Consider the following 24,860-nt stretch of genomic DNA (forward strand, 5'->3'; position numbering starts at 1 on the left):
ATATGATAAGCAATTTGATATAGGTTATATATGTGCAATCATATAAAACATATTTCCATATTAGTGATGTTGTGAAAGAAGAAACAGACCAAAAGAAAAAGCATAAAAGACAAAGAAAGTGAAAATGCTATGCTTTGGTCTGCATTCAGACTCAGTCAATTCTTTCTCTGGATGTGAATAGCATTTTCCCTCATGAGAGACCTTTGCAACTATCTTGGATCATTGTATTGCTGGGAATAGCTACGTCATTCATAGCACAATGTTGCTGTTACTGTGTACGATGTTCTCCTGGTTCTGCTCACTTCACTTTGCATCAGTTCATATAAGTCTTTCCAGGTTTTACTGAAATCTGCCTGCTTGTCATTTATTATAGCACAATAGAACAGATACAATTATCAGCTTGTCCATTGACCTAGATTTCTTAAACCTTGGATCTAGTGACTAGACATTAAGGATATCCACTGGATCTTCAACTATGCCAGAACTGTTCTAGTTAGTGCCACTCCAACACACTAACTCCAGTATATCTCTTGAATTTGTGCTCTGTGCCCTGTGACTTTGATAGTTCTTCCCCAGCCTCCACCATTCCAAATTATGGACAGCAGGCCAGTTAATGCCCTTTTTGTAATTAATAGGCAAGTTTATTTTTTTAAGCCAAAAACATTATGCCTTGGTGTCCCACCTTGAAGAACCAGTGTGGTCTGGTTGATGAAAAGCTAGCCATTGAAAGCCAAAGCTATAATTAAAAAGAACAAGGATAAGTCGGGTTCAAATCCTGCCTTTGACACATAGTAACTATTGGACATTAAACAAGGTCATTGTATCTCCCAGGGCCCAATGAAACTCTCTAAAACTATATTAATTGCAGATGGATTACTAATGTTCATCAGAGCCATACCAGGAATTCCTTATACCAGTTAATCACAGGTGCAGATCAAGATAAAAGTTCTAAATTTTTCCCTGACTTGCCTCCATGGTATTAATATAATTAGAAAACAATGAGAGGAAAACAAGGTAATACTATTTACTTCTTTTTTATTATTTTCTTACATTTCTTAGCAAGAAGGACAAAGTATCACTTATTCCAATGGTAAAGTTAAAATAAAATTTACTGATTTAGAAACAAAACATTTCCTACAATGTTCATTTGTTAAAACAATAATTTGATAGCTTGAGGTATATGTCATTCCTGCTCCCCATTGTTCAGATTCTCATTATTAAAGGAAAAAAAAGTGTACTAAAGCACTAAACTATGCTATTTAAAATTAATTAAATGACAATAATTTTGTAAGCAGGTAGATTATTAATAACTACTTTTTCTATTGATTGGCATACTAGGAAAGTGATTTTTCCTTAGGTATTTGTCATTTGGTATATCCTCACCTTTGCATTCCTTTCACTTTTATAGGAGGAAATACTGAGCAGCATTTCACCATTAATGAAACTTCAGGAGAACTCTCGACAACATGTAGCCTAGACAGGGAACACATCAGCAATTTCACCCTGTTTATTGAATGTTATGATCTGGGTATCCCAGGTAGAAGCTCCATAACTGAGTTAAAGGTGACCATCTTGGATGATAATGACCACAGCCCTACCTTCCCTACATCCCACTACCAAGCCACTGTGAAGGAAGACCTTGAAGTGGGGTCAGTGATCCTGGAGCTCTCTGCAGTGGATGAAGACAATGGCCTAAATGGGCAGGTTGAGTACTTCCTAACCAATGATGTTCTGGGTATCTTTACCATTGACAGAATGGCAGGCACATTGAAACTTGCCCAAGGCCTGGACCGAGAGACAAGGTCCCAGTATGTGTTTAGGGTTGTGGCCAGTGATCGTAGTGTCCAAAGTCCAAGGAAAACCAAAGTTGATGTGACAGTGAATGTAGATGATGTCAATGACAACAGTCCTGTCTTTGGACAGAACCCTTTGGATGTTTTTGTCTCTTCTCAAATGTCTGTGAATCAGACCATTGCCACACTCGTCAGCTATGACTCAGATCTGGGGCTCAATGGAGCTGTGGTTTTTCATTTTGCTGAGACCCAGTCTTTGTTTTATATTGATGAACACTCAGGAGAGGTTCGACTTCAAAAACAATTATCCTCAGAACACTTCCCCATCTGGCTACAGGTAAAGGCTATGGATCAGGGGATCCCCACCAGGACAGCCACTGGTCTTTTGGTCATCCGCATGCAGGAAAAAGATGCAAGATTTTCCTTTAGTCAGCAATTATATACATCGACTGTAACTGAAAACTGTGAAACTGGTGAGTATTTGGTCCTATATTTTTTTCTGCACTCTGCATTTACTGAAAATTAAATGCATTTGTTGCATAAGTGGGTCAGTCTTGTGGGTTTCGTTGATAAGTTATTACTTTCGTTTACCCTGGGGCTTGATCCTTAAGTTTATGTCTAACAAACCATGAAACAAAATGTCATCTATTTTAAAAAATTTTATATATAGAAAAAGAAACCAAGTCTGAACTAAATTAAAAATAGAAATAGAAAATGTTGAGTTAGCTATAGAAACTTGCACAAATCTAGGCCATATTTAACTTCTAGCTATTTCCTGACTCTCAGAACCTGAAAGACAGGAATCAGCGTATCCCTCAAAGCATTGCCACTAACTCTTTTTTTCCTTCCACAATAATGCTGGAAATCCACTGCCCTGCTTTAGGATTGCCATGTGGATAGACAGCCTTCCTCAGAGTCAGAAAAGATGGGAGTTGAAGTATTTGTTCTGACACATACTGGCATGTGACCCTGGGTAAATAACTTAATTTTTTAGTTCCCTCCCAAGCTACTCTGAGACTTTAAAGTTGCTAAACAGATGAAGATCATTATTGACAAAAGGGTATTTCCTGCCCAGAAGTTCCTGCACAAATGAAATATGTATCTGAACCCTAGCCACTGCCCCACCCTGCCACCTGCCATTTTATTAGAGATGAGACCAGGCCTCTTCAGCAAGCTTTCCTGACTGGCTGCCCTCAGCTCCACAGCTTCCATTGTTTGGGGTGATCTTGTGGTCTAAAAGCTAGTACATGACCTTTCACATCAATGTTTGGTGAGCTGAATTGAATATGCCTGTAAAGCCCAATTTTGAGTTTTCACGTTCCGATCTTTTTCTGCCTAGAAACATACATTTATTCACCATTTCTGATATTTTCCCCAGGGTCCTCTCTGTCCCAGTAACATTTTTTTTTGCCTAAAAAGCATATTCCCTGGAACTATCCACAAAGTTAGAGAAAATGTGCCTGCCTTTGTACTGGCATTTCTATTTCGATGAAACTTTAGCATCTATAAATTTCTGGCTAGTGGTTCATTGGATGCCTGGATATCATTGAAGGCTGATACTTTTCAGGGCCCAAGCTCCAAGTACTAAGCTCAGATAAACCGTGACTCTAAGTATTCCTGGTAACATTGATATTTCTGCCTTGTTCCATCCTTTTCAACGTGTATAACATATCAGGAAAATATGAAATTAAATAATGTATTGTTTCCTCTCACTAGAGGCTTTCTCTTTAGTTATTAGTGAATTGCGTAAGCAAGCAACAAGTTTTATTATTAAGTGCTATGTGCCAGGCACTGTGTTAAGGGATACTAATACAAAGAAACAAAGTGTATATATAGGCTCTCCCATAGAGTTCCAGATACTTATACAAGACATCTCCCTGGGGAGTTGGTGATGGCAGCTTTATGAGGATTTGGATGAGGGCATAATATCTTGTCACTCCACAAAATTTGGGGCACCAAGCGACTCGTCCAGAGTCCCACAGCCAGTATGTAGCAGAAGTGAGGCTGGAAGCCGGCTGTTCCTGGCTTGAACTCATCTAGAAGTTCAGTCCCTACCCTATGATTATTGATAAAGTCGCTGTTTTCATTCTCTCATTTTTCTCATCTTTATATTTGATGGGGTTCAAGTAGAAATGATCCTCGGACAAGTTATCATTCTATTACTGTGACTGTATGTTTCATATTTGATATGCTATTGCTCAATTAGATGAAATAATTGATTTTTGTAACTGAATGGTTGAGATACAAACTCCTCATCTGTAGTCACACTGACAGCGTTTTTCTCATCTCTTTTTGACGGGGTTCAGATAGACGCAGTATGAGAACAAGTGACTATCCTAATATTCTTTTAAGTTTATTGTTCTGCAGACCCTTGTACAGGTAGATAAAATAACTGCTTTTTTGTAACCGAGTAAGAGCATTGAGAAGGCGGCTAGGTGGTGTGGTGGATAGAAGTGCCTAACCCTAACTCTAACCCTAATTTTTTCTACAAACCACAGCAAATTTATTACTCTATATCCAGCGCTGAAGAAATGGGCCTGAAGTCAAGAACACTCCTTTTCTTTAGTTCAAATCTGGCCTCAGATGCTTAGTATCTGTATCATCCTGGGCAAGTCACTTAACCCTGTTTGCCTCAGTTCCTCATCTGTAAAATGGAGGAAATGGCAAGCCATTCTAGTGTCTTTGCCAAGAAAACTCCAAATGGGGTCATGAAGAATCAGCCACAACTGAAATGACTGAGCAAGAAAAAGAGCATTGGGATGTAAAGTCATCTTTTGTAGATTCATTGAAATCATCTTTTTGACAACTCTATGGCAGACAGGATGACAAGGATCTTCACATGTACCTTGTCCTGTTCCCACATAGTTTAATTTCTTCTGCCAGATGTCTATACTTTGAAAGCCTTTTATTTCGTGTAGTCTGGGAATTATGGGTATTCAGTATGTGATATCTATTAAGAATATTTTTAAAATTTTTACAAATCAGTATCATATCGGGGAAGACGTAATGTGTCTCTAATGCTGTTCCATTTCAAGTACAGTTTATTTGCTGAATTATCAATGATATTTTAGGGCTTGCATGTAGTATGGAGATTTGTTGCTAGCTTATAAAGGGTAACTAGCTTCTGGTGGGTAATCCTAGCCAACTTATCGTGCCCTAAAAAGTATCCTGTGGAGCCTACGTTTTTGCAACCTGAGGGGCTATGTTGTACAGTTTCTCAACCACTTTGCTGCATAATCTACGTTACATTCCACCTGAGCTCCTTAAGGATATCACCTTTCTATAATTTCTGGTGGCAAGGAGTCTAGACAAATCTGAATAACAGGCATTTTTGATTCTTTAATACATATTATTTATTGGTTGAGTTCACGTAGCTGTAGCCTTTTTCATTCCACTCTTGAATTTTAGCTCATTTGTAGTCTCGCTACAGAAGCTGTGGCTGTTCCTTTATTGGTAGTCTTTAAGCAGAGACTGAGTGACTGCTTATTTGGGTATATTGTAGTGGAAGTTCTTTTTCAAGTGTAGTTGGGTACAAATAGTTGCTGAAGCCCTTTCTGACTCCAGTTCTGTGGATAAAGAAGTTCTTGCTATCATTACTATATAACATCTCTCTCTCTCTCTCTCTCTCTCTCTCTCTCTCTCTCTCTGTCTCTCTCCACACACACACACACATATATATATACATACATGTATGTGTATATATGTATATGATGTACATATGTATATAGTATATACATATGTAATATAGTATATAGCATTACTATTAAGTATCTCTGTGACTCACCTATATATGACAAGTTAGACCCCCCCCAACAGCAGACCTTTACATGAGTGTATTACTGCCACATTTGATTTCAACTGATTTTCTATCATCCAGGCCACATCACAACCAGTTTGTGCTCTTCCTGCTCTCCCTACTAGCCATCCTCTTCTAGCCGTCACAGTTGGGATTAATCAGTACAGTTAAGAGCAATTTTCTTGCAGATTAAATGTTAAGGATAGCAGACAGTTAAGAGCAAATTACCTTCTTGACTTTGGAGGTGGTCCCTTCAGTCTGAGATTAAGGCAGGAAAGTTGATGGTTAATTGGAACAAAAGCTCTCACTGTTGCTATCTGCTGCCGTTGACCTTGACCCCTGGTGAAAACTGACCTCTTTGGTCCACTTACTTTCAGAACCACTTAATTCCATTCAATTTGATATTTCTCTTTTTTTTCTGAAAGAATAAAACATTCCCCAAATCCTTTTTATTAAATTTTACACGTAAGGAAACTTTGAAATAGTTCTGGAAGTGATACAAGCATATGGCATCCATAAATGTGGATGTAGGTGTATATTACAAGGCATATGAAGAAGTGGCTGGAATGTCTCCTTGAAGGGTAAATATGACATATGCAAAGGGCATTAAAGTCTAAGTTGAGAGATAAAAGTCAGCTGAAAGCTACAAAATATAGAGGAAAAAGAAAAACGAGAAATGAAGAAGAATGATAGTTAAGAAGGCTATTGAATTTGATGGGATATAACTAACCTGCATCTGGGTAGACATGATTTCCTAGAGCCCAGTGAAAGAGGGAGTGGTACGCTTCATAAAATATTGACTGACATTGCAAACCGGCCAAAGCTGTGGTTGGCACATGAAGCCAGAATTAGCTGCCAGATCTTATCACATAATTTTTATCAGACTTTTTTCCCTTGCAATTTTTTTAGTTCCAAAAAGCTGGAGAACCGTTGATCATTTCTGTATATAGCATTGACCTTCAGTATATGCCAGAACTTTTTAGCACTAGCATGATAGATCTCAAAAACACTTGCAGTTTTAAAATGTTGGCTGCCATTAAAAAAAAAGCATTATCCTGAGTAGGGGTCTTGTTGGGGGTCACTCAAAATTCATATCATACTTTCAAATCACTTAGGAACAATGATATCCCAGCTGACTTTCTGGGTTATCATGGTTTCCCATAATTCTTTTCTCTGATTTGGGCTGCTTTTGACTCATACCTTTAAAAAAATCACAAAAAGGCATAAAATGTACAGATCTTCTACTTCATAGCCATGGTGATCTATATCTATATCCATAATAATTGAGAGTGGATATATCATATTTAGTCTTAATACTTCAGGAATCAATGTGTTGTAAGTTAAGAAGTATATTCAAGAAGATAAAATTGTGAAGGGAACTGGACCCAACCAAATTCAATGAAAGGAAATCTGTGCTGGAACTGACCCGATTTGAAAGATTCTTGGGGATCTGTTGTTTCCATGGGTGGAGGGCAAGCAGAAGTTGGTCTTGACCTGTGATTTCATGGGTATAGAGAACTCAAAGTATGAAAATTCCGTCCTCCAAAGCAGAGCAGCCACTCATTGCTAACTTGGAGTGTTAGAGCCTGCCTGGGGTACTGAAAAGTAGAGGCGCTTGGCCAGGCTCATCCCATTACTATATGTTGGAGATAGGTCTTGAACCCAAGTCTTCCCGACTTCAAAGCCAGTCTTCTACCCTCTTTACTATGCCACCTCTTGTTTTTTTTTGTTGTTGTTGTTTGTTATTTGTTTCATTTTTGAAGGTTGCTTTCAAGCGGGGTAAGTTCCAAAAGAATAAAAAAAAAAGTATTCCATAGACAGTACTGTGACCAAAAAATAGACAAGCCACCAAGAGAACATTGTTACTAAATGTCCCATAAGCTTATTTCATCAACTTGATAAGATATTAATGAGAATAAGCTACGTATAGATCAATGGATAGTAAGCAGGACTTAAGAGTCAGGAAGACCTGTGTTTGAATTCTGCTTCAGACACTCCCTACCTGGGTGATCCTGGGCAAATAACTTCACTTTGGTTTCCTCATCCACAAACAAAATAGAATAATAATAGCACCTATTTTACAGGGATTTTGTAAGGATCAAATGAATTAGCATATATGGAGTACTTAATAAGTACTTAATAAATACTTAAATATTTAAAGTACTTAATAAGCCTCATCACCATCAAACAGGCAGACTTTCATGAATTACTCTTTGCATAGTTGACTGAGAGATGTAGAGAATACATAATCCTTCTGGGTTTATTGTTTGTTGTTTATACACCAATCCACTCACAAGCATTGGACTAAATAGGACAAAATACAGCCTTAAAAGTCTTTGCTCCAACTATTTATGTCCTGTGTGCATGTCAAAATGATAATAATAATGATGATAGTAATGATATTTTCACAGTTCTATAAGGTTTTAAAACACTTTAAAACATATATTAACTTATTTAATGCAGCAATCCTGTATTGTAAGAAATAAAATATTATTATTCTTTTTTTTACAGATAAAGAAACTGAGGCACTGAGTGATAGTAAGTGACTTGGCCAAGGATCACGAAGGTTGTAAATGTCTAAGGCAGGATTTGAATCAAGGTCAAGTCCAGTACCCTTAAGGACTTTGCTATGCTGTCTCTCACATTATAAAATATTAATTGATACCCTAGAGATAACTGTTTAATGACTCAGTGATTACCGGTGCCAAGTCGAGCATAAAACACGGAGATGTGTGCTAGCAACAACTCTGAAGAATGTTTTGTGCAGAATCCAAATGAGAGGAGGGATTTCTCATAAATGTGAAATTCCACTTAGTGTCAAATTCTCAGCCCGCGTTGTATGGATAGCAATGAGCCTTGGGGACTGACCATCAGTAATCCTTCACTCTCACTATACCACAGACCTACCTATGTTTGTGATGCTTTTTCAGTACAAAAATAGACTTAATTTTCTCTATTTCCTCCAATATTTCACCAATTGTCCTCTATTCTCAGGTTACTCCATGGCTGTCAGGGTTCTGCATCTGAATTTTTATGTTTTATCAATTTATTTAGAATCCAAAAGTGTTCCGTGGCCAGCCTGCAAAACTCCCAAGTGTAGCCCCCAAAATAGATTGAAATGTAATTGGGAAACATTTAACAAAATAAATAAAAATATAGTGCAACATAAATAATATTGATTTATGATTTTCTAAGTCAATATGCAGCAGAAATTTTTCTATTTGTGTTTGACACCAGTAATCTAGATGTTCTTGTTTGTGGTAAGCCAATTAATAAGCACTTATTAATTGCTTGCTCAGTTTTAGATACTATAATAAGTGTTGGGAATAGAAAAACAAATAAAAAGAAAGATAGGCTCCACCCTCATGGACCATACATCTTAATGGGGAAGACAACACATAAAAGGAAAATGAAGCGGGAGGGGATGGAGAAAGTTACCCTGCCAAGGGCATGATGGAAAAGTCTGGAAAGGTGCTGCATGGTGAAAAATGAAAATATGGCTGGTCTGGGCACCCTCCTTAAATGGAAGCTCATAGGGAGGGCCTCCAGGAGGCAGAGAGTAGTGCCAAGGTATAAATTCTAGGGCTGAAGTGATCTTTCAGGAAAAGCAGGTTTATATACTACATGGTACTTGTTCCAGAATATTACAGAGATTCCTCAGTGCAATCCATGGCCTCTCCAAATAGATCAGTCTTCTGGTCTACACAGAAGAAAACAGCATAGATGAAGAATGCTTGTTGCCAAGATTATGACATATAGTTGGATAGTTAAATCCATTGAGTTAGTCCATTAGTCCATATATTTTGGGTCAGGAAGTGCAAACGGACAATGGGCTTATCTTACAATTGAACAGGAGGAGAACAGGCTAGAGTGCTTTGGAGAAATTCCTCAGCAACGTTGATGGCCCCAAACTTTTCCTTTCCACACAAGCAGAGCTTTTTAATCCAAGTATTCCCTTGATAATGCTATATGAGTACAGATCATCAAATGCTGCAATCTCAGAAGATTCGGAATCATGGGTCATCCAACAGACAAAGATAGCACAATATTTGCAACAAGACTCATTTCCCTGAGTCCAAATCTGGCCACACATACTTACTAGCTGTGTGACTCTGGGTAAGTCACCTAATCCCATTTGCCTCAGTTTCTTCATCTGTAAAATGAGCCAGAGAAGGAAATGGCAAACCACTCCAGTATCTTTGCCAAGAAAACCCTAAAACAGGTCATGAAGAGTTGGACACAATCGAAAAAATAAGAAAATAGTTGGATCCTTTGATGAAACAACATTTTGAATAGTAGTGTTTTCATACATTTACAGTATTGAGTCTAACACCTTAAATCAGCGTTACTGAAACTAATTTAGACATGGAATGCTTTTGGATTTGAAATAAATTGATAAAACATATAAATTCCGATGTAGGAACCCTATGACCCTGGCTTTTTTTTATACTAAATGAAATTTAATCTTTGCTTTCTCGAAGTGTTCTTGTGGTCTCTCAGTGCCTTGACTGTCTCAGAATAATAAAAATACTAACACCTTGTGTTATATATAGTGCTCTGTGCTTAAAAAAGCACTCTTATTTATATAGGTCGGCTTGTTTATACCTCACAATGACTCTGGCAACAAATGACAACTGGTGAAATATTAGACAAAATAGAAAAATAATAAGTCTGTTTTTGTACTGAGGTATCATAAGTTGTCACAAATATAGGTGAACCTGTCATATAGGGAGAGCGAAGGATAACTAATGGTCTGTCTACGTGGGTATCCATACATTTAGAATTCTAGGAAGAAGTCCCTAGTATATTGGGTGGAAGTTACCTGTGGAGTATTGGTGGGAGGACATGAAGAATCACACCAGGAAGGGTAGGCATGGTTTAGTTTTGATATAAAAAATTAGGAAAAGAACCCACACTGATGAGACCACTAATCCACGTATCAGTGTCAAAGGGGGAACTATTACTAATGTTGAAAATTTCCCAAGAAAACCCTATTAACACCATGCAGAGTATCAAGGTTTCAAGGAACTCAATCTAGGATATTCTCCCCTCCACCCTCTTCCCGCAGGTGTTAAAGATAAAATTAAGTGTTAAAATGAAGGAAGAGTTGTATTTCTGCTTTAAAACTCCTCTTTAAACTCTCGGGTCTGGAACAGTAATTTGTTTATAGGGAGAATCAACCCCAGGAAACGATAGTTAATCTAGTTATGAGGGCTGTGAATCAGTGTGAGATATCTGAGTGATAGTTTAATATCCTTTTTCATATGGAGGGGAAACATAACCAAGTACAGTAGAAAGATCCCTGGCTGCAAAGTTAGAGGACCTAGGTTCAAATTTCATCTCTGACCATTAACTCCCAGTGTGACCTTGGGGAAGTGGTGTGACCTCCTTAAACCTCAGTTTCCTCGTCTGTAAAATGAAGTAATAGATGTCCTCTGAGGTTCCTTCCAGCCCAAAATCTAAATCTTTAGAGGACACTTAGATTTTAATGACAAACCATTTTAATTGTATATGCGTTTGTAATATATTCAGTACCATATATCCCAAACCAACTTTTGTTTATTCCTTTTTTAAAAAAAAATCTAGATACTTTGGTTTATGTATTTGCTACTGAATGTTGAAGGCAGAAATAGAAAACTATGGGACCTAACAAAACATGGATCTGCAGGTGTTGTGTTATGTGCCCACTTGGAACAAGTGAAAGTGCCAAAATGTCTTTACAAATAACCTTGATTATTGATTTTATCTATTATTTTTTGGATTGGATCTGTGATTTCATTGGTATAGGGAGCTCCTAGTGAGGAATTTCCCTCTATTAATATAGGCCAACGTCTGCTCTTCAGCGTATGATATGAGTTGCCTAATTAAATATCCCTCGAAATGTTTATCAACATCTGATCTATCTGTGTCCTTTGAAAGACTGTGTAGACCAGAGCTATTTATAGTTGGGTCTTGCAGAGATGGCCTTAGAGGTGATCTAATCCACTTCTCTCTTTTCACAGAGGAGGAAATTGAAAGACAGAGATGTTATGTGACTTGTGTCCAGTATAGCACAGAGGGCATTAGAAGCCAGGCGTTCCAGATTCCAGGCCTCCTGGATACCAATCCCCTGGTTTCTCCACTTCTGCCATGTTGCCCAAAACTGTATTACAGTGTAGAGACACATGAGGGCACTCTAATCAGCAAAATCTGTTCACTAAAGTAAATGAGACAGATATTTAAATTGGGGGTGGGAGGAGTTATTTGCTGTCATTTGTGGATAAATACATTCAGCACTTATTAAATAGGTTAACCGTATAACCTTTGGTCATTTCAGTCGCTTGTTCTCTAGGGTGTTTCAAAGCATATCGTAGAGTAGTACTGATCTCTGCCCTCTGTGCAGCATCTTACTCTGGCAGAACATAGTTGTTTAAAGATACCCTGAAATGAAGTTTGTTGTGATACAACCTAGAGCTTGGGTAAATTTAAGAACACGGTCACTGAACCCAGTTTGTCAATGTGTAAGACCTAATATATGCCTTAACATAATTAGATTATCATTCACTCAAATAGAAGAATCTTGACTCCAAATATAAGAAACAAATGAATGAAAATTGTTTCCAAGGTGTCCAGTTCTTTAGAACTATAGATACTGTACTGTCAGTGGATTATCCACAGAAAAATTGGCTGGAGCGCAGTCTTTAGTTTACCTTATTCTTATGTTAGAGGACCAAATATTAGCTCAAGACCCATGCTATTTAATTTAAAATTGCCACCATATTTAAATCAAAATTCTTAACTGTGAGTACTCACCAGCTCAGCATTTAGGACAGTAAGCCCCAGGAAGAGGAAACAAGTATCCTCACCGAAGTGAGCCCAATTAGTAATGTTTCTATTACGTCCAAATGACCAAAAGCTACATGCTTTGACAGTGCATTGACAATTGCCAACGCATCCTTTTCTTTGACAGAGATTTTTACAAGAAGTTAATTTTCAACCCCTTTGTTGTCTTTTCTGTTCCCAAAGGCATCATATTTAATTCCATTTTCAAGAGAGGCCTCATGGAAAGAAACTGAAACTTTTAGCCAAGAGAATTCTTTTCTGAGTCTCTTCATTGTAACTAACTGTGCACTTTAGGCAATATACCTCTAACATTTACAGATCTTTATCTACAGTATGGAGTTGTTAGATTGGATGACCTTAAGATTCCTTTTACGGTCTGGGATAGTATAACCCTAATTGGTCTTCTTGTTTAACATTCCAGGAAGTGTCTCCGTATAGAAGATTCTCAGTTATCCATGTGTCATGACACTTTTTTCCTGCTTCCCAGCATACCTTAGGGTGATTTTTTTCAATTTGGTGTAGGCCCCACATCCATCCTCCCCTCCTTTCTTTCCTGCAATTGACGTATATCAAAGATAGACTATATTATAGGTATATATGTTATTTGACATTTCTTATCAACAGTCAGACAGGTTAATAATTTGTTAAGTATAATATATGGACTGTGTATGTATGTATGTATATATATACAAAGTTTTTTTACATATATATATGTGTGTGTGTGTGTGTGTGTGTGTGTGTGTGTGTGTGTGTGTGTGCACAAATATATTAGATGCCCTAATATAAAGAAATCCTTTCTTATTTGGCCACACTTAAGAAAGATGGGTATAGGTTTAGACCTGTGATTTTATTGATGTAAGAAACTCTCTAGAAATTCCACAGAAAACCCCTCTACTGATGCAAATTGTTTACCCTTCTGTAATTTATAGTCCTAGAGAGTTGCTAGGAATACTGAAAAAATAAATGGCTTACTCCATAGTTATGTAGCTACTCTGTGTCTGAGGCAATAAAGCACCCTGGGGGAGAGACAGGAAGCAGTGTGTGCCAGGTGAGTCAAACCACTGCCACCACCACTATGACCTGCATCTCCTCCTTGGACTCTGCTAGAGACAACCTGGGACCCTGAATCCAAGAGCCTTGGAAATAACAGTGTCCCCCAGACCACTGGGGCTGATTCTAGCCATAACTCAGGGAAGATATCAGTGTGAAGAAGGGGCCCACCTTCCACATCACCACCAACAAAAATCGCTGGCCATCCATACTAGGGTAAACACAGGAAATCTATCGGTGGCAGCACATCTCCCACCCCTAGACCACAAGTCCCACTTCTGGCCCGGTCCTCACAGCTATCATCGGGGGATGTTGCCATCATGGAGAAAGGACTGACCATCCCTACCAGCTGCCACTCACAAGGAAGACAACCCAGTCTGGCTGAAGAAGGAGGACAGCCTGAAGGAGAATTGGGGGGCAGTATGAACCAAGCAAGCCAAGCCACCACCGCCATCACCACCTAGACCTCCATCTCCTTTGACACTCTTATGGAGACAGCCTAGCACTGTGAACCCAATTCCAATCCCTGTAGCTGTCCTCCTGGGGAGCAACCCCCGAGGAAATTCAGCCTGGCAACTCTTGGGCCATTGTTAGGGCCACATATGTTGAGGACCCAGAAAAGAAAGCTCTTGCCACAAAGTCAAATGGTTCAATATCAGAAACTGATTGGATTTTATCACTGGAAATGATATTGGGAAATAAGCATTTATTAAAGCCCCTACTATGTGCCAGGTGTCCTAAGCACTTCACAAATATGATCTCATTTGAGCTTCACAACAACCCTTTGTGGTAGGCACTGTTATTATCTGCATTTTTCATTTGAGTAAACTGAGGCAGATTGAGGTTAAGTGACTTGCCCAGAGTCACACAGTTTATAATTGTCTGAGGCCAGATTGGAACTCATGTCTTCCTGGCTCCAGGCCCTGTGCTCTATCCACTCACTGCCCCATTTGGCTGTCTCCATGAAAGACGAAGCATTAACATCCATCTGTTTTGCTGTTGTACCCTAAGGACCATAGGACTTTTCCATCTGCTTTGCAACCGAAGTCTTCCATATCTGTTGTCTCATTTGCTAAAATATGAGCTCTCTGAAAGCAGTGATGTCTTTCTTTATTTGCATCCCCAGCTCTTAGCGTAGTGCTTCTCGCATAGTAGGTGCTTTCTTCATTCATTAATTCCTGATTTATCTCTATACTTTAACTCTACACTACATTCCCTTGTAGCATGATGTACAGGAGTCCTAATTAAATTCCTAAGGCTAAATGGTTTGGATGACAGTCTATTTCGGGGTTAGTCTAGATGACTCTCATGTTTCTTCCAATGTTTATTCAGTTACAAAAAGCGTTACTTTATCCACTTGTCTCATAGGGCACCTTACACTTGACTTTCCTATAAAACAGTAAAAGTAGCACAGCAATGCACTCCCAGAATAGTTTTTATCTGAATTCTTTTGAAAAAGAAGAGAAAGAGAGAATTAATGAAAATGACCTCGTTAATCATAATGAGCTCCCATTTATAGAGTGTATCATTGCAAAGATCACATAGCATCTCATTTGATTCTTCGCTACAAGGTAGGTACTAGGTATTCTCATTTCCATGTCACGGGTGAAGAAACTGTGATCACATAGCTAGTAAGAAAAAGTGGGGAGCAGCGTGCGATTTGAACCCAGATGTTCCTAACTCGGATAACTACTGATCAAGAAAGAAGATAAGGAGAACCTCAGCAATTCCTGACACACATGCTTGTATTGCCATCGTTCCCAAAACAATTACGAGAATCATCCCCACACGTATCCAGAGAATCCTGAATGAAAACACAAGAAAGCAACAGTCACATTCGGCAAATGCTAGACTATCTTAAGTTGCCCATCTGGCCAAAATGTATAGAGCATACTCAATTCTTCTACGCGCGCATGTGTGTGTGTGTATGTGTGTGTGTATACACATAGATAGACAAATAGCTGATTTGGCATGTCTGACTCTTTGTGACCCTATTTGGGGTTTTCTTGGTAAAGATACTGAAGTGCTTTGCCGCTTCCTTCTCTAGCTCATTTTACAGATGAGGAAACTGAGGCGAACAGGATTAAGTGACTTGTCCAGAGTCACACAGCTATTAAATGTCTGAGGTTGAATCTGATCTCAAGTCTTTCTAAATCCAGGGCCAGCACACTTCATCCAGCATGCCACCTAGCTGCCTGAATATATGTGTGTGTGTATTACTATATAATTATTATAATTATAACTGTAATTACATAAATTAGATACAATTAAAAATAAGTCATTATAATATAAATTACATGCTATATAATATTTATGTAACATTCTTTTTTTTCAGAGTTTTCCAGAAGGTGAAATTTAATTAGTTACCATGACATGTTTAAAATAAAATTAATAACCTTACACAAAAACAATCAAACAGATGTATAAAACCAGGAATAAAAATCCTACCTCAATCCCCCAGGCTACTACTGTTCTAATATGGCTCAATGGATAGATTGCTGGGCCTGCAGTTAGGAAGACCTAAGTTCAAATCCCGCTTTAGACACTTTCTAGATGGGCAAGTCACTTGATTTGTGTTTACCTCAGCTTCCTCAACTGTAAAATGGGGATGATAGCAATTACCTCCAAGGGTTCTTAGGATGCTCAAAGGAGGTAATATTTGTAAAGCAGTGTCTGTGCTTCCCCAGCCTCTTGCTCATCCCTGAGCAAGGTGTCTACCTTTTGTGATGAATGACCATCTGATATACAGACTTAATGAAGCAGCTGGATCCAATCTCTATAATAAATATTATCAAAGTTTATTTTCTTCTTTTTTAGCTAAAAGTAAGCATAAATAGGAATATTATTTCCTTCCTGTACCCCAGGAATTCTCTTGTGTGTATCACATTTTGGAAGCCACTGGCCTAGGCCACTGTAGCTGATTAATAACTTACTTTTGTCTGGTAGTTTGAAGTTTACAAAAATCATTTACTTATAATCATTATGGGGGGAAGGTAGGGTAAGTGTTTTATGTGACAAAGATGAGTATCAAACAGGATAAGTAATTTGCCCATAATCACTATTTGAGTCTTGACTGATACTCTTATCAGATACTAGTACACATCAGAGTCAAGACTTGAACCCAGGTCTTCTGACTCCAAATCCGATACACTTTCTGCTGCACTCAGTTTGCGATGCTTCCTCTATGAGCTTTGTAGGTGTACATATCAGCCATTGACAACATGTTCAAGATTGCATAAATCACTTTCATTGTAACATGGTTTTCATTTGTTGGTAAGTTTTGGAAAATTCTTCCTTTTGAGCATACATTTTCTGTGTTTTGTCTCATTCCAGGAGTATTTTTTGGTGGAAAATTACAGCAGCATATGTTCAAGGATTTTTGAATGATGGAAAGGTGGGAGGGAAGAAAGAATGTTTTTCCTAAAAAACTGAAATATATTTAGAGTTTAAAGCTTTAAGGGGGGTGGAAGGGGTGAGAAATGAGGACTCTTAAGTCAACAAAATATTGAAAATCAAAGTTTCTCTGTAGTCAGTCCTCAAGAAGGAAGTGTCAGGGTAATTTAGGAAAAAAAGGAAGGTTGTAAGTGACTGAAGAATCATTTACACATGCATAGCACTGAGTTTCACGACTGTTTACAATTACTATACCTAACTCTTTCCATAACTATTGATTTTCACAAACACGTAATATTATTTGATAGTTCATAGCTGTGGTTTCTGCCAATATTTTCACTGCTGTTGAGGATGGTTGTAAACCCTCCGCTTTATTTCTTCCTTTCTTTTGGTAAATAGAGGAAAAAGCATTCATACAAGGAAATTAAATACAATAAACTCCAATAATGGAATACTATATTTACAAATGAAACCTACAAAATCCTGGAAATGGAAAGGTTGAATTCTTACAATAGCATTGACTGGTTAGCATCATGCAGATTGAATGTAGTGTCGGTTGTCAGTATCTTCCTTGTTGTGGAGTGAGGCTTCCATGGAAATTACAAATAAGCACCAATGTTAGAATGTATAGAAAAGGAGTAGTGATCCTAGAAGTCAGAGTATCCTCTAGAAACTTTTTAAATTCATCCAACTACTGTCAAGCATAGCTATACGAAAACCATTCTTTTTTTTAACAATCTTTTCAAATTTTATTTTATTCTCAACTTAAAAAATAAAACAAATATTTCCATCATGCAGTAGAATAAGAAAAAAGATGATCCCCCAAAACATATGTTGATAACTGTGTTTCAATATGATTGAATCATGTATTTTATTTGAGCACTGAAAGCATCATTCTGAGAAGGGGACTAAAGGCTTCACCAATTGTCAAAGAGGTCAATGCCCTGAAAAGAGGTCCAAAACCATTTTTGAGAATAGATAAATCAATGATTCTCAAAGGATGCACCTTGAGTTTTTCTCAATGTACCGGAAAACTCCCCATGCCCTGACAGTTCCACCTTCTCTTGCTCCCATGCCCAGTTGCACTCTGCTGCCTTCTCTTCCCAACTTGGTACTATTGTGCTATCACAATAATAGTTTTGCCCTTGGGGCATAAAACCACCTTCTCCAATGTTAGTCCTAAGAAGAAAAGGAAGAAGTGAGGGATGAAAGAGGGGAAGATGGACAAATCTCAAGGCTTGGGCAGTGAATTTGGAGGACTTTAAATGTTCGGTATACCTGGTTTCCTGACATGCAAAAAATACTGTGCCATGAGCAACATAAATTTGAGAACCAAGATACACATTCCTTAAGAACTGTCAGAGAGGGGCAGCTAGGTGGCGCAGTGAATAGAGTACCAGCCCTGGAGTCAGGAGGACCTGAGTTCAAATCCAGTCTCAGTTGGCACATGTACTAGCTGTGTTACCTTGGGCAAGTCACTTAACCCCAAATGTCCTGCCAAAAAGCAAAAAAAAAAAAAAAAAAGAGAATTGTCAGAGGGACATTCTGCAGCCAATTCAAGTCGGCAAACATTAAATGCCTACTGAATACAGAACTCAGTAATGGGTACTGGAGGAGATACAAAATTTAGCCAAGATGTCAGGCTTTGCCCTTTTGGAACTTAGAATTTCCTCTCTGTTACCCATCTTAAAATTATACCAATCTTTATTATCAGAAAATAACATAGATCTGTCAATCCTCAGTCTAAGATTTTTCTTATTTTGTCCTCAACAGAGCTAGAGATCTGCTTCCCATCCTCTATATAATACTCACATACATAATTGACATAATTAAAACCAATTTTTTTTAAATTTGGGAGGTAGATAAAAAAATCCTTTTTCTTTTAACTTGTGTTTAAGGTTTTTATTTTCCATGTCTTTAGTCATTGTGGTATTCCTCTTAGTATTTATCATAAGCAACATGAATCCATTACTTCTGGACTTTTGGCATGTTTTAATTTAGAATATTTTTCATTAGCCAAATATTTTATTTTTAGCTCTAATGAGAACTTGTGAAGAAAAATTCTCAGTGAACATTCATTTGTTTCTCCTAAATGTGGTTCTTCCTTATATGAGGGAGCCATATTGGATTGCTTTGCCTTCAATAATGGGTAGCAGAAAGAAGGCTGGGAAGGGAATCTGTGATTGTGGTTGTGTCCCTTCACATAAGCTTTCATTTCCTTATGTGTAATACTGGGAATAGGAATATTTGTAATACCTACCTCAAGGAGTTGTTAAAAAGAAACTTTTACATTTAGAAATACTAATTAATTTTTAGTCAGAAGACAGGTTCGGGTTCTCCTCATTCACTAGTTATGGAACCTGGGGGAATCTTCAGGTTCCCCATTTATAAAATGAGGGGGTTGGATTAGATGACCTCAGGTCTAAAGGTCTATAAATCTGCGATTCCATTTTTTTCTTTTTAAAAAATATTTGAACTTGAGCACCAAGTAGAATGGAACATTTTCTATATGCATTCCATAAATATACCTATATAGACTATGATCTATCACTATCTATTGTGTTGCTTATTTTCTTATTTGCTCCTGTCTATCTAATCTATCTATCTATCTATCTATCTATCTATCTATCTATCTATCTATCTATCTATCTATCTATCTAATCTATCTATCTGCCTATCTGCCTATCTGTCTCTCTATCTGCCTATCTGCCTATCTCTGTCTGTCTGCCTATCTGTCTGTCTGTCTGTCTGTCTATCTATCTATCTATCTATCTGTCTGTCTGTCTGTCTGTCTGTCTATCTATCTATCTATCTATCTATCTATCTACCTATCTATCTATCTATCTATCTATCTATCTACCTATCTAGAAAAAAAGAGGATTATACATGAAACTATAGATCTATTGCTTTTTGATACTTCTTCCAGTACCACTTTCTAAGAAGATGTCTCAATAACCTTCTTTTCTTTCTTATCCTTTATTATTTTTGCTACTTGGTTACTATCCTTCTTCACCCTCCTACTTAGCCTTTCCTAGGTGGGGGGGTGGAGGCAGGGAAGAAAAGAAAAAAAATCAAATGTGAGTAGTCAAGAAAAACAAATTTTTGCATTGACTGTGTCCAAAAATGTATGTCTTATTCTGCATCTTGTCTATCACATCTTCGGCCAAGAGGTGGGTTGAATCAGTCCTCTAGAATTATAGGTGGTCATTGTACTGGTAGGCATTTTTGAGTCTTTCAAAATTGTTTTTCTTTATAATGTTGTTTTCGTATTTATTGTTCTTTTGGCTCTGCTCACTCCTATCGGTTCATATGAGCCTTCCCAGGTTTCCCTGAAACTCTCCATTTTGTCATTTCTTATAGCTCATTAATATTCCATTATATCAATTACCGTAATTTGTTCAGTCGTCCCCTAGTAAAACAGGCCCTCCTGTAATTTTCATTCCTTTGCTACCATGAAAAGAGATGCTCTAAAAATTTTCTTAGATATGAGCTCTTTTTCACTTTCTTTGATCTACTTGAATTTTAGTCCTAGTAATGCTGTAGCTGGGACAGTTCAGTGGTGCAGTGGAGAGAGTTCTGGGCCTAAGGTGAGGAAGACTTATCTGCCTGAGTTCAAAAGTGGCCTCAGACACATACTAGCCATGTGACACTGGGGAAGTCACTTAACCCTGTTTGCCTCAGTTTCCTTATCTGTAAAATGAGATGGAGAAGGAAATGGCAAACCACTCCAATAACATTGCCAAGAAAACCCTAAATGAGATAACAGAGTTAGACGCAACTGAAAATCATTCAACAATACATAGCAGGGTAAAAGGAAGTGCACAGTTTACTGACTTTTGGGACATAGTTCTGTTTTACTTTCTAGAATAACTGGGCCAACTCACAGCTCCACCAACAATTCATTAGTGTGCCTGTTTTCCCACAGCCTCTCTAGCATTTGTCATTATCCTTTTTTGGTCATCTATGCCAATCTGATGGTTGTGAGGTGGAAACTCAGTTGCTTTAATTTGCATTTCCTCTAATTAGTAGGGATTTGGAGCAATTTTTCATATTTCTATTGTCTATGATTTCATCATCATTATTGCTTATCTTTTTTTCTTATATAAATGCACGCCGTTGCCATACTTTCTATAGAAAAGGCTATTCACTCAATGGGTTAGCATGAATTGCTTACATAGCACTTTTTCTTTCTGCTGCCATATTTAAGAGTCAGTGACAAGCCAGCTGAAGCAAAATTTCCTGTGTTTATAAAACAAATTGCATCAGGAAGCATGGAAGTCTGATTGTGTGCTGAAGGTGGAGCATGTTGTACTACTGTGAAGGCACATTCCCACCCCCAAATGAAGGACATTTTATATTAACAGCATGTCTCCTGTAATGTAATAAAATAAGGATCAGCTCAGAACACAACTTGGAAAGGGTCAACTTGTGCAGTAACTTGATCCCATCACGATTGGTTAAAATCAATTACCATGTTTGCTAAATGACTTCATCACTGGCTCGAAGTGAACAGCCATTTGGACATCTCAATAAATGTTTTTTAAACTTTGTCATAGTTTATGTTAAACATGAAGTTTCTGAAGACAATAATGTACTCCATTTCACATTTTTCTTGCTCTTTTTTTCCACAATGCCTTCTTTCTGTTCCACGCTTCTCTGTGAAGAGATTTCTTTGAAATTATTGTTTTCTCGGCAGTGTCCCATCCCCATTCCCGCTGATATTTCTAGCCACCTCTGAATATTTCTGAGAATATTTCTAAGCATTGCAAAGCCTCTGGAGGCACATACCTTCCTTATTGGGGGCAGGGGGCAGTTTGCTCCACTCTTACATTTTTGGTGAGATCTGTGTTAAAGATACCGTGACAACATTTAACTTTTGGCTGGAGGGAGGTCCCCTTTCTTCTCCACCCCATGTACTAGGTCCTAGAAAGTAAGAGCATGTCACAGTACTGAGCGTTCATTCCTCAGCTCTAATGATGTCAATTGGCCCAATGGCAGCAGTTCTGTCTGCCTTGACTTCTCCAGTGGCATGTTGTTAAACTGTGGAGGGGAGGGAGGGAGGGGAAAAGAGGAAAGGGAGGAGAGGGTCAGAAAAAAACAAATGCTCACTGATTTTTTATAATCTTAATTAAAAAAATTTCCAAACCTGGGAATTGTAGAAGAAACAAACTGTTTTTCCTGTGGAGATTAGGAGGCTGAATTATTATGCAATTCAATAAATGACCAAGTTCTAGAAAACACATTTTCTTGGTGATAGCTGACATTTTGTGTGATGCAAAAATGCTTACAATACAGGGATCAAATGAAATAATTTACGCAAATTACTTTGCAAAACTTAGAGCATGGTACAAATGATAGCTACTACCTGTTAATTAAAGGAAGTGTGGCTCAGAGGTTGTAGACACCTGCTTCCAAATCTTGCCTCTTAAGACATACTGGCAGTATGACCCTGGGGAAGTGACAGCCTCTCAACCACTCTCTCTGACCACGAATTGCAGTAAGGTGCCTGCATACTTTGGCAGAAGGAGATTCCTCACCAGGAATTCGCTAAACCCAATGAAATCACAGGTCGAGTTTTTTAAAAAAAAATTATAAAACACTTTATGCAAATGAGTCTCATAAAAGCCTATGAAGTTTCTACTACAGGTATTACTATCCTCATTGTACAGATGGACACCTTATTTCATGAGGTGCCATGCCAAAGAATTCATCACTGAGTAACCATCTCATCGGCAGTGAGCTTCTCTGTTCTTAGGTAGTCTGGTTCTTAGAAAGTGACGATCTGTTGCAAAAATCAAAGTGAAAATCTGTAGTGGTTAAATTACTTGTCCATGGTTTCACAGCTAGTAAGCCAGGAAGATAGAATTCAAACTTAGTTGTGGTGGATAGAATGTTGGGCTTGAACTTAGGAGCAGCTGACTTTGAATCCTGCCTTGGACATTTACTAATTGGGTAATTTCAAGCAAGTCATTCCATTGCTTTCAACCTCAGTTTCCTTACCTGCAAAATGGGGATAATAATAGCACCTACCTCGCAAGGTTGTTGAGGATCTAATTTTGCAAACAAATAGATAGATAGATTGACTGATAGATAAATCGATTGATAAATAGATCGATAGATAAATACATAGATGATAGCTAGACAGACATATGCATAGGTGCATGTATATATGTCTGTGTGTGTGCATATATGTCTGTATATACAAACACATAAATATGTATATGAGTATATGTACATATATACATAATCTTATACCTGTGTAATTATATATTACATATACCTAGTTTAATATACATAGTGTTTTATAAACCTTAAAGCATATTATAAATGATATTTTTATTATTGATTCCAAATCCAGTAGTCTATTCACTATGCTCCATGCATATATAGCCATCTTGCTGCTGCTATTTCTGGAAAAAATTATTTTCATGAGCTCAGCCTCTCTTTTATGTTTATAAAGGTCTAACAAGAGAGATATGACACAATCACAGATATAGAAGGTATCCTCAAGGTATACCAAGGCATCTTTGAATAACTCTTTCTCCAACATAAGACCGAATATATGAAGTACCACGAGTGAGTGGTAAGCCCTAAGTGTCATAGAGTTACAAAGGAGAGAGTGAGAGTTAGCCCATATTTCCATTATCTTCATACCGTAGTTATTTCCTTTAAAATGGCTATACTGTGCTCTAATCTATCATTATCTTAATCTAGGCTCTTACCACCTAACACCTGGATTGCTGTAGTACCCTTCAGTTAATCTTCTTCCTTCTAATCCCCCTCTACTTCAGTATATGCTACTGACACACTAATCACTCCCTTATAATATGTCACTCTTCTGCTCATAAGCCTATAATGGTTTCCCATTCCTTGCTTTATCGAATCCAAATTGGCTGCCAAGGGCTCTTTAAATTGACCTCTGCTTACTAATCTGAGCTTATTTCTGACCCATTCTCTAGCAGGCATTATCTGTTCTTGAAATATATTTCCCATATGGACTTCTGCACATGTCGGATTGATAATTTGAACCTCCATGATTCTTTATACTATTCCTCTTTTGCCACCCCCCCCCCACCTCTCCAAATACCTAATGTTCTGTGCACATGGTAGGGACTAAATAAATTCTTATATGTTCATTGATTTTCTCCTTGAAATATTCTCTTTCTGATATATCCTTTATCCAATTGTTGCAGGAATTCCCGTCGTGACCGTAGAAGCCTTCACTCCAGAATCCAGTGGGCAAAGCATAAAATACTGGATTTTTAGTGGAAATGAAAATGGAGTTTTCTCTTTAAACTCTGAAACAGGTAAACCTTTTTGCCTCTTAAACTATATTCATTTTTCCATTTAAAACCATAGGGAATTACTTTATAGACTACGGATAAAATGGGTAAAACTTGTAATTTGGAATTCACAGACACATCCCACCTGCCATTGTGTTATTTCAGTTACAAATGCTTACTAACCATAATTTTTATCTGGTGACTTGGAACCTCCAAATGAGTAAAACAAGAAATTGTATATTCTGGTAATTAATAAACAATGACTTGAAATCATCATCTTTTGTCACAAAAGCAAACTTCTCTAGGAAGTGTATTCCCTATGCTTTCACCTAAGGAAAAATTGATCCTACCTTTTAAAAAAAACTCTAAACATATTAGCTTGCAATTATAGTTATTCATCCATTGTAAAGACTTGGGGATCGACTGGTGAGATCACTGGTATCCAGGTTGAATTAAAAATAAGTACATATGTATAGCCCTAGGGAGTTTTCTTGAGATTTTTCTAATTCGCCACTGAATGTCAACAATGCAACAAAAAAGGACTATGTGGCGGTAAAGAAATTATTCCCAAATACAGTATGCATTTAATTTAGCTTTAATGAGACCATTATTGTGTTTTAAATGAATACCAATTGATTATTGGAAACATACTTTTGATGACTAACAACTATGTAGTAGATCCCTATCTACTGCTTCATTCTCAAACCTCAAGGAGAATGCTTT

General features: G+C 37.7%; 1 protein-coding gene across 1 annotated transcript in view; it reads left to right on the forward strand.

Moving 5' to 3' along the window:
• DCHS2 (dachsous cadherin-related 2) overlaps nt 1-24,860 on the forward strand; it is a 323,005-nt gene that overhangs the window by 272,055 nt on the left and 26,090 nt on the right. Inside the window, exons 13-14 of the mRNA XM_036762311.1 lie at nt 1,409-2,266; nt 24,048-24,161. Of these exons, the coding sequence (XP_036618206.1) occupies nt 1,409-2,266; nt 24,048-24,161 (972 nt within the window). The remainder of the gene's footprint in view (nt 1-1,408; nt 2,267-24,047; nt 24,162-24,860) is intronic.

Source organism: Trichosurus vulpecula, chromosome 6, assembly GCF_011100635.1.
Source record: "Trichosurus vulpecula isolate mTriVul1 chromosome 6, mTriVul1.pri, whole genome shotgun sequence".
Lineage (NCBI taxonomy): Eukaryota > Metazoa > Chordata > Mammalia > Diprotodontia > Phalangeridae > Trichosurus > Trichosurus vulpecula.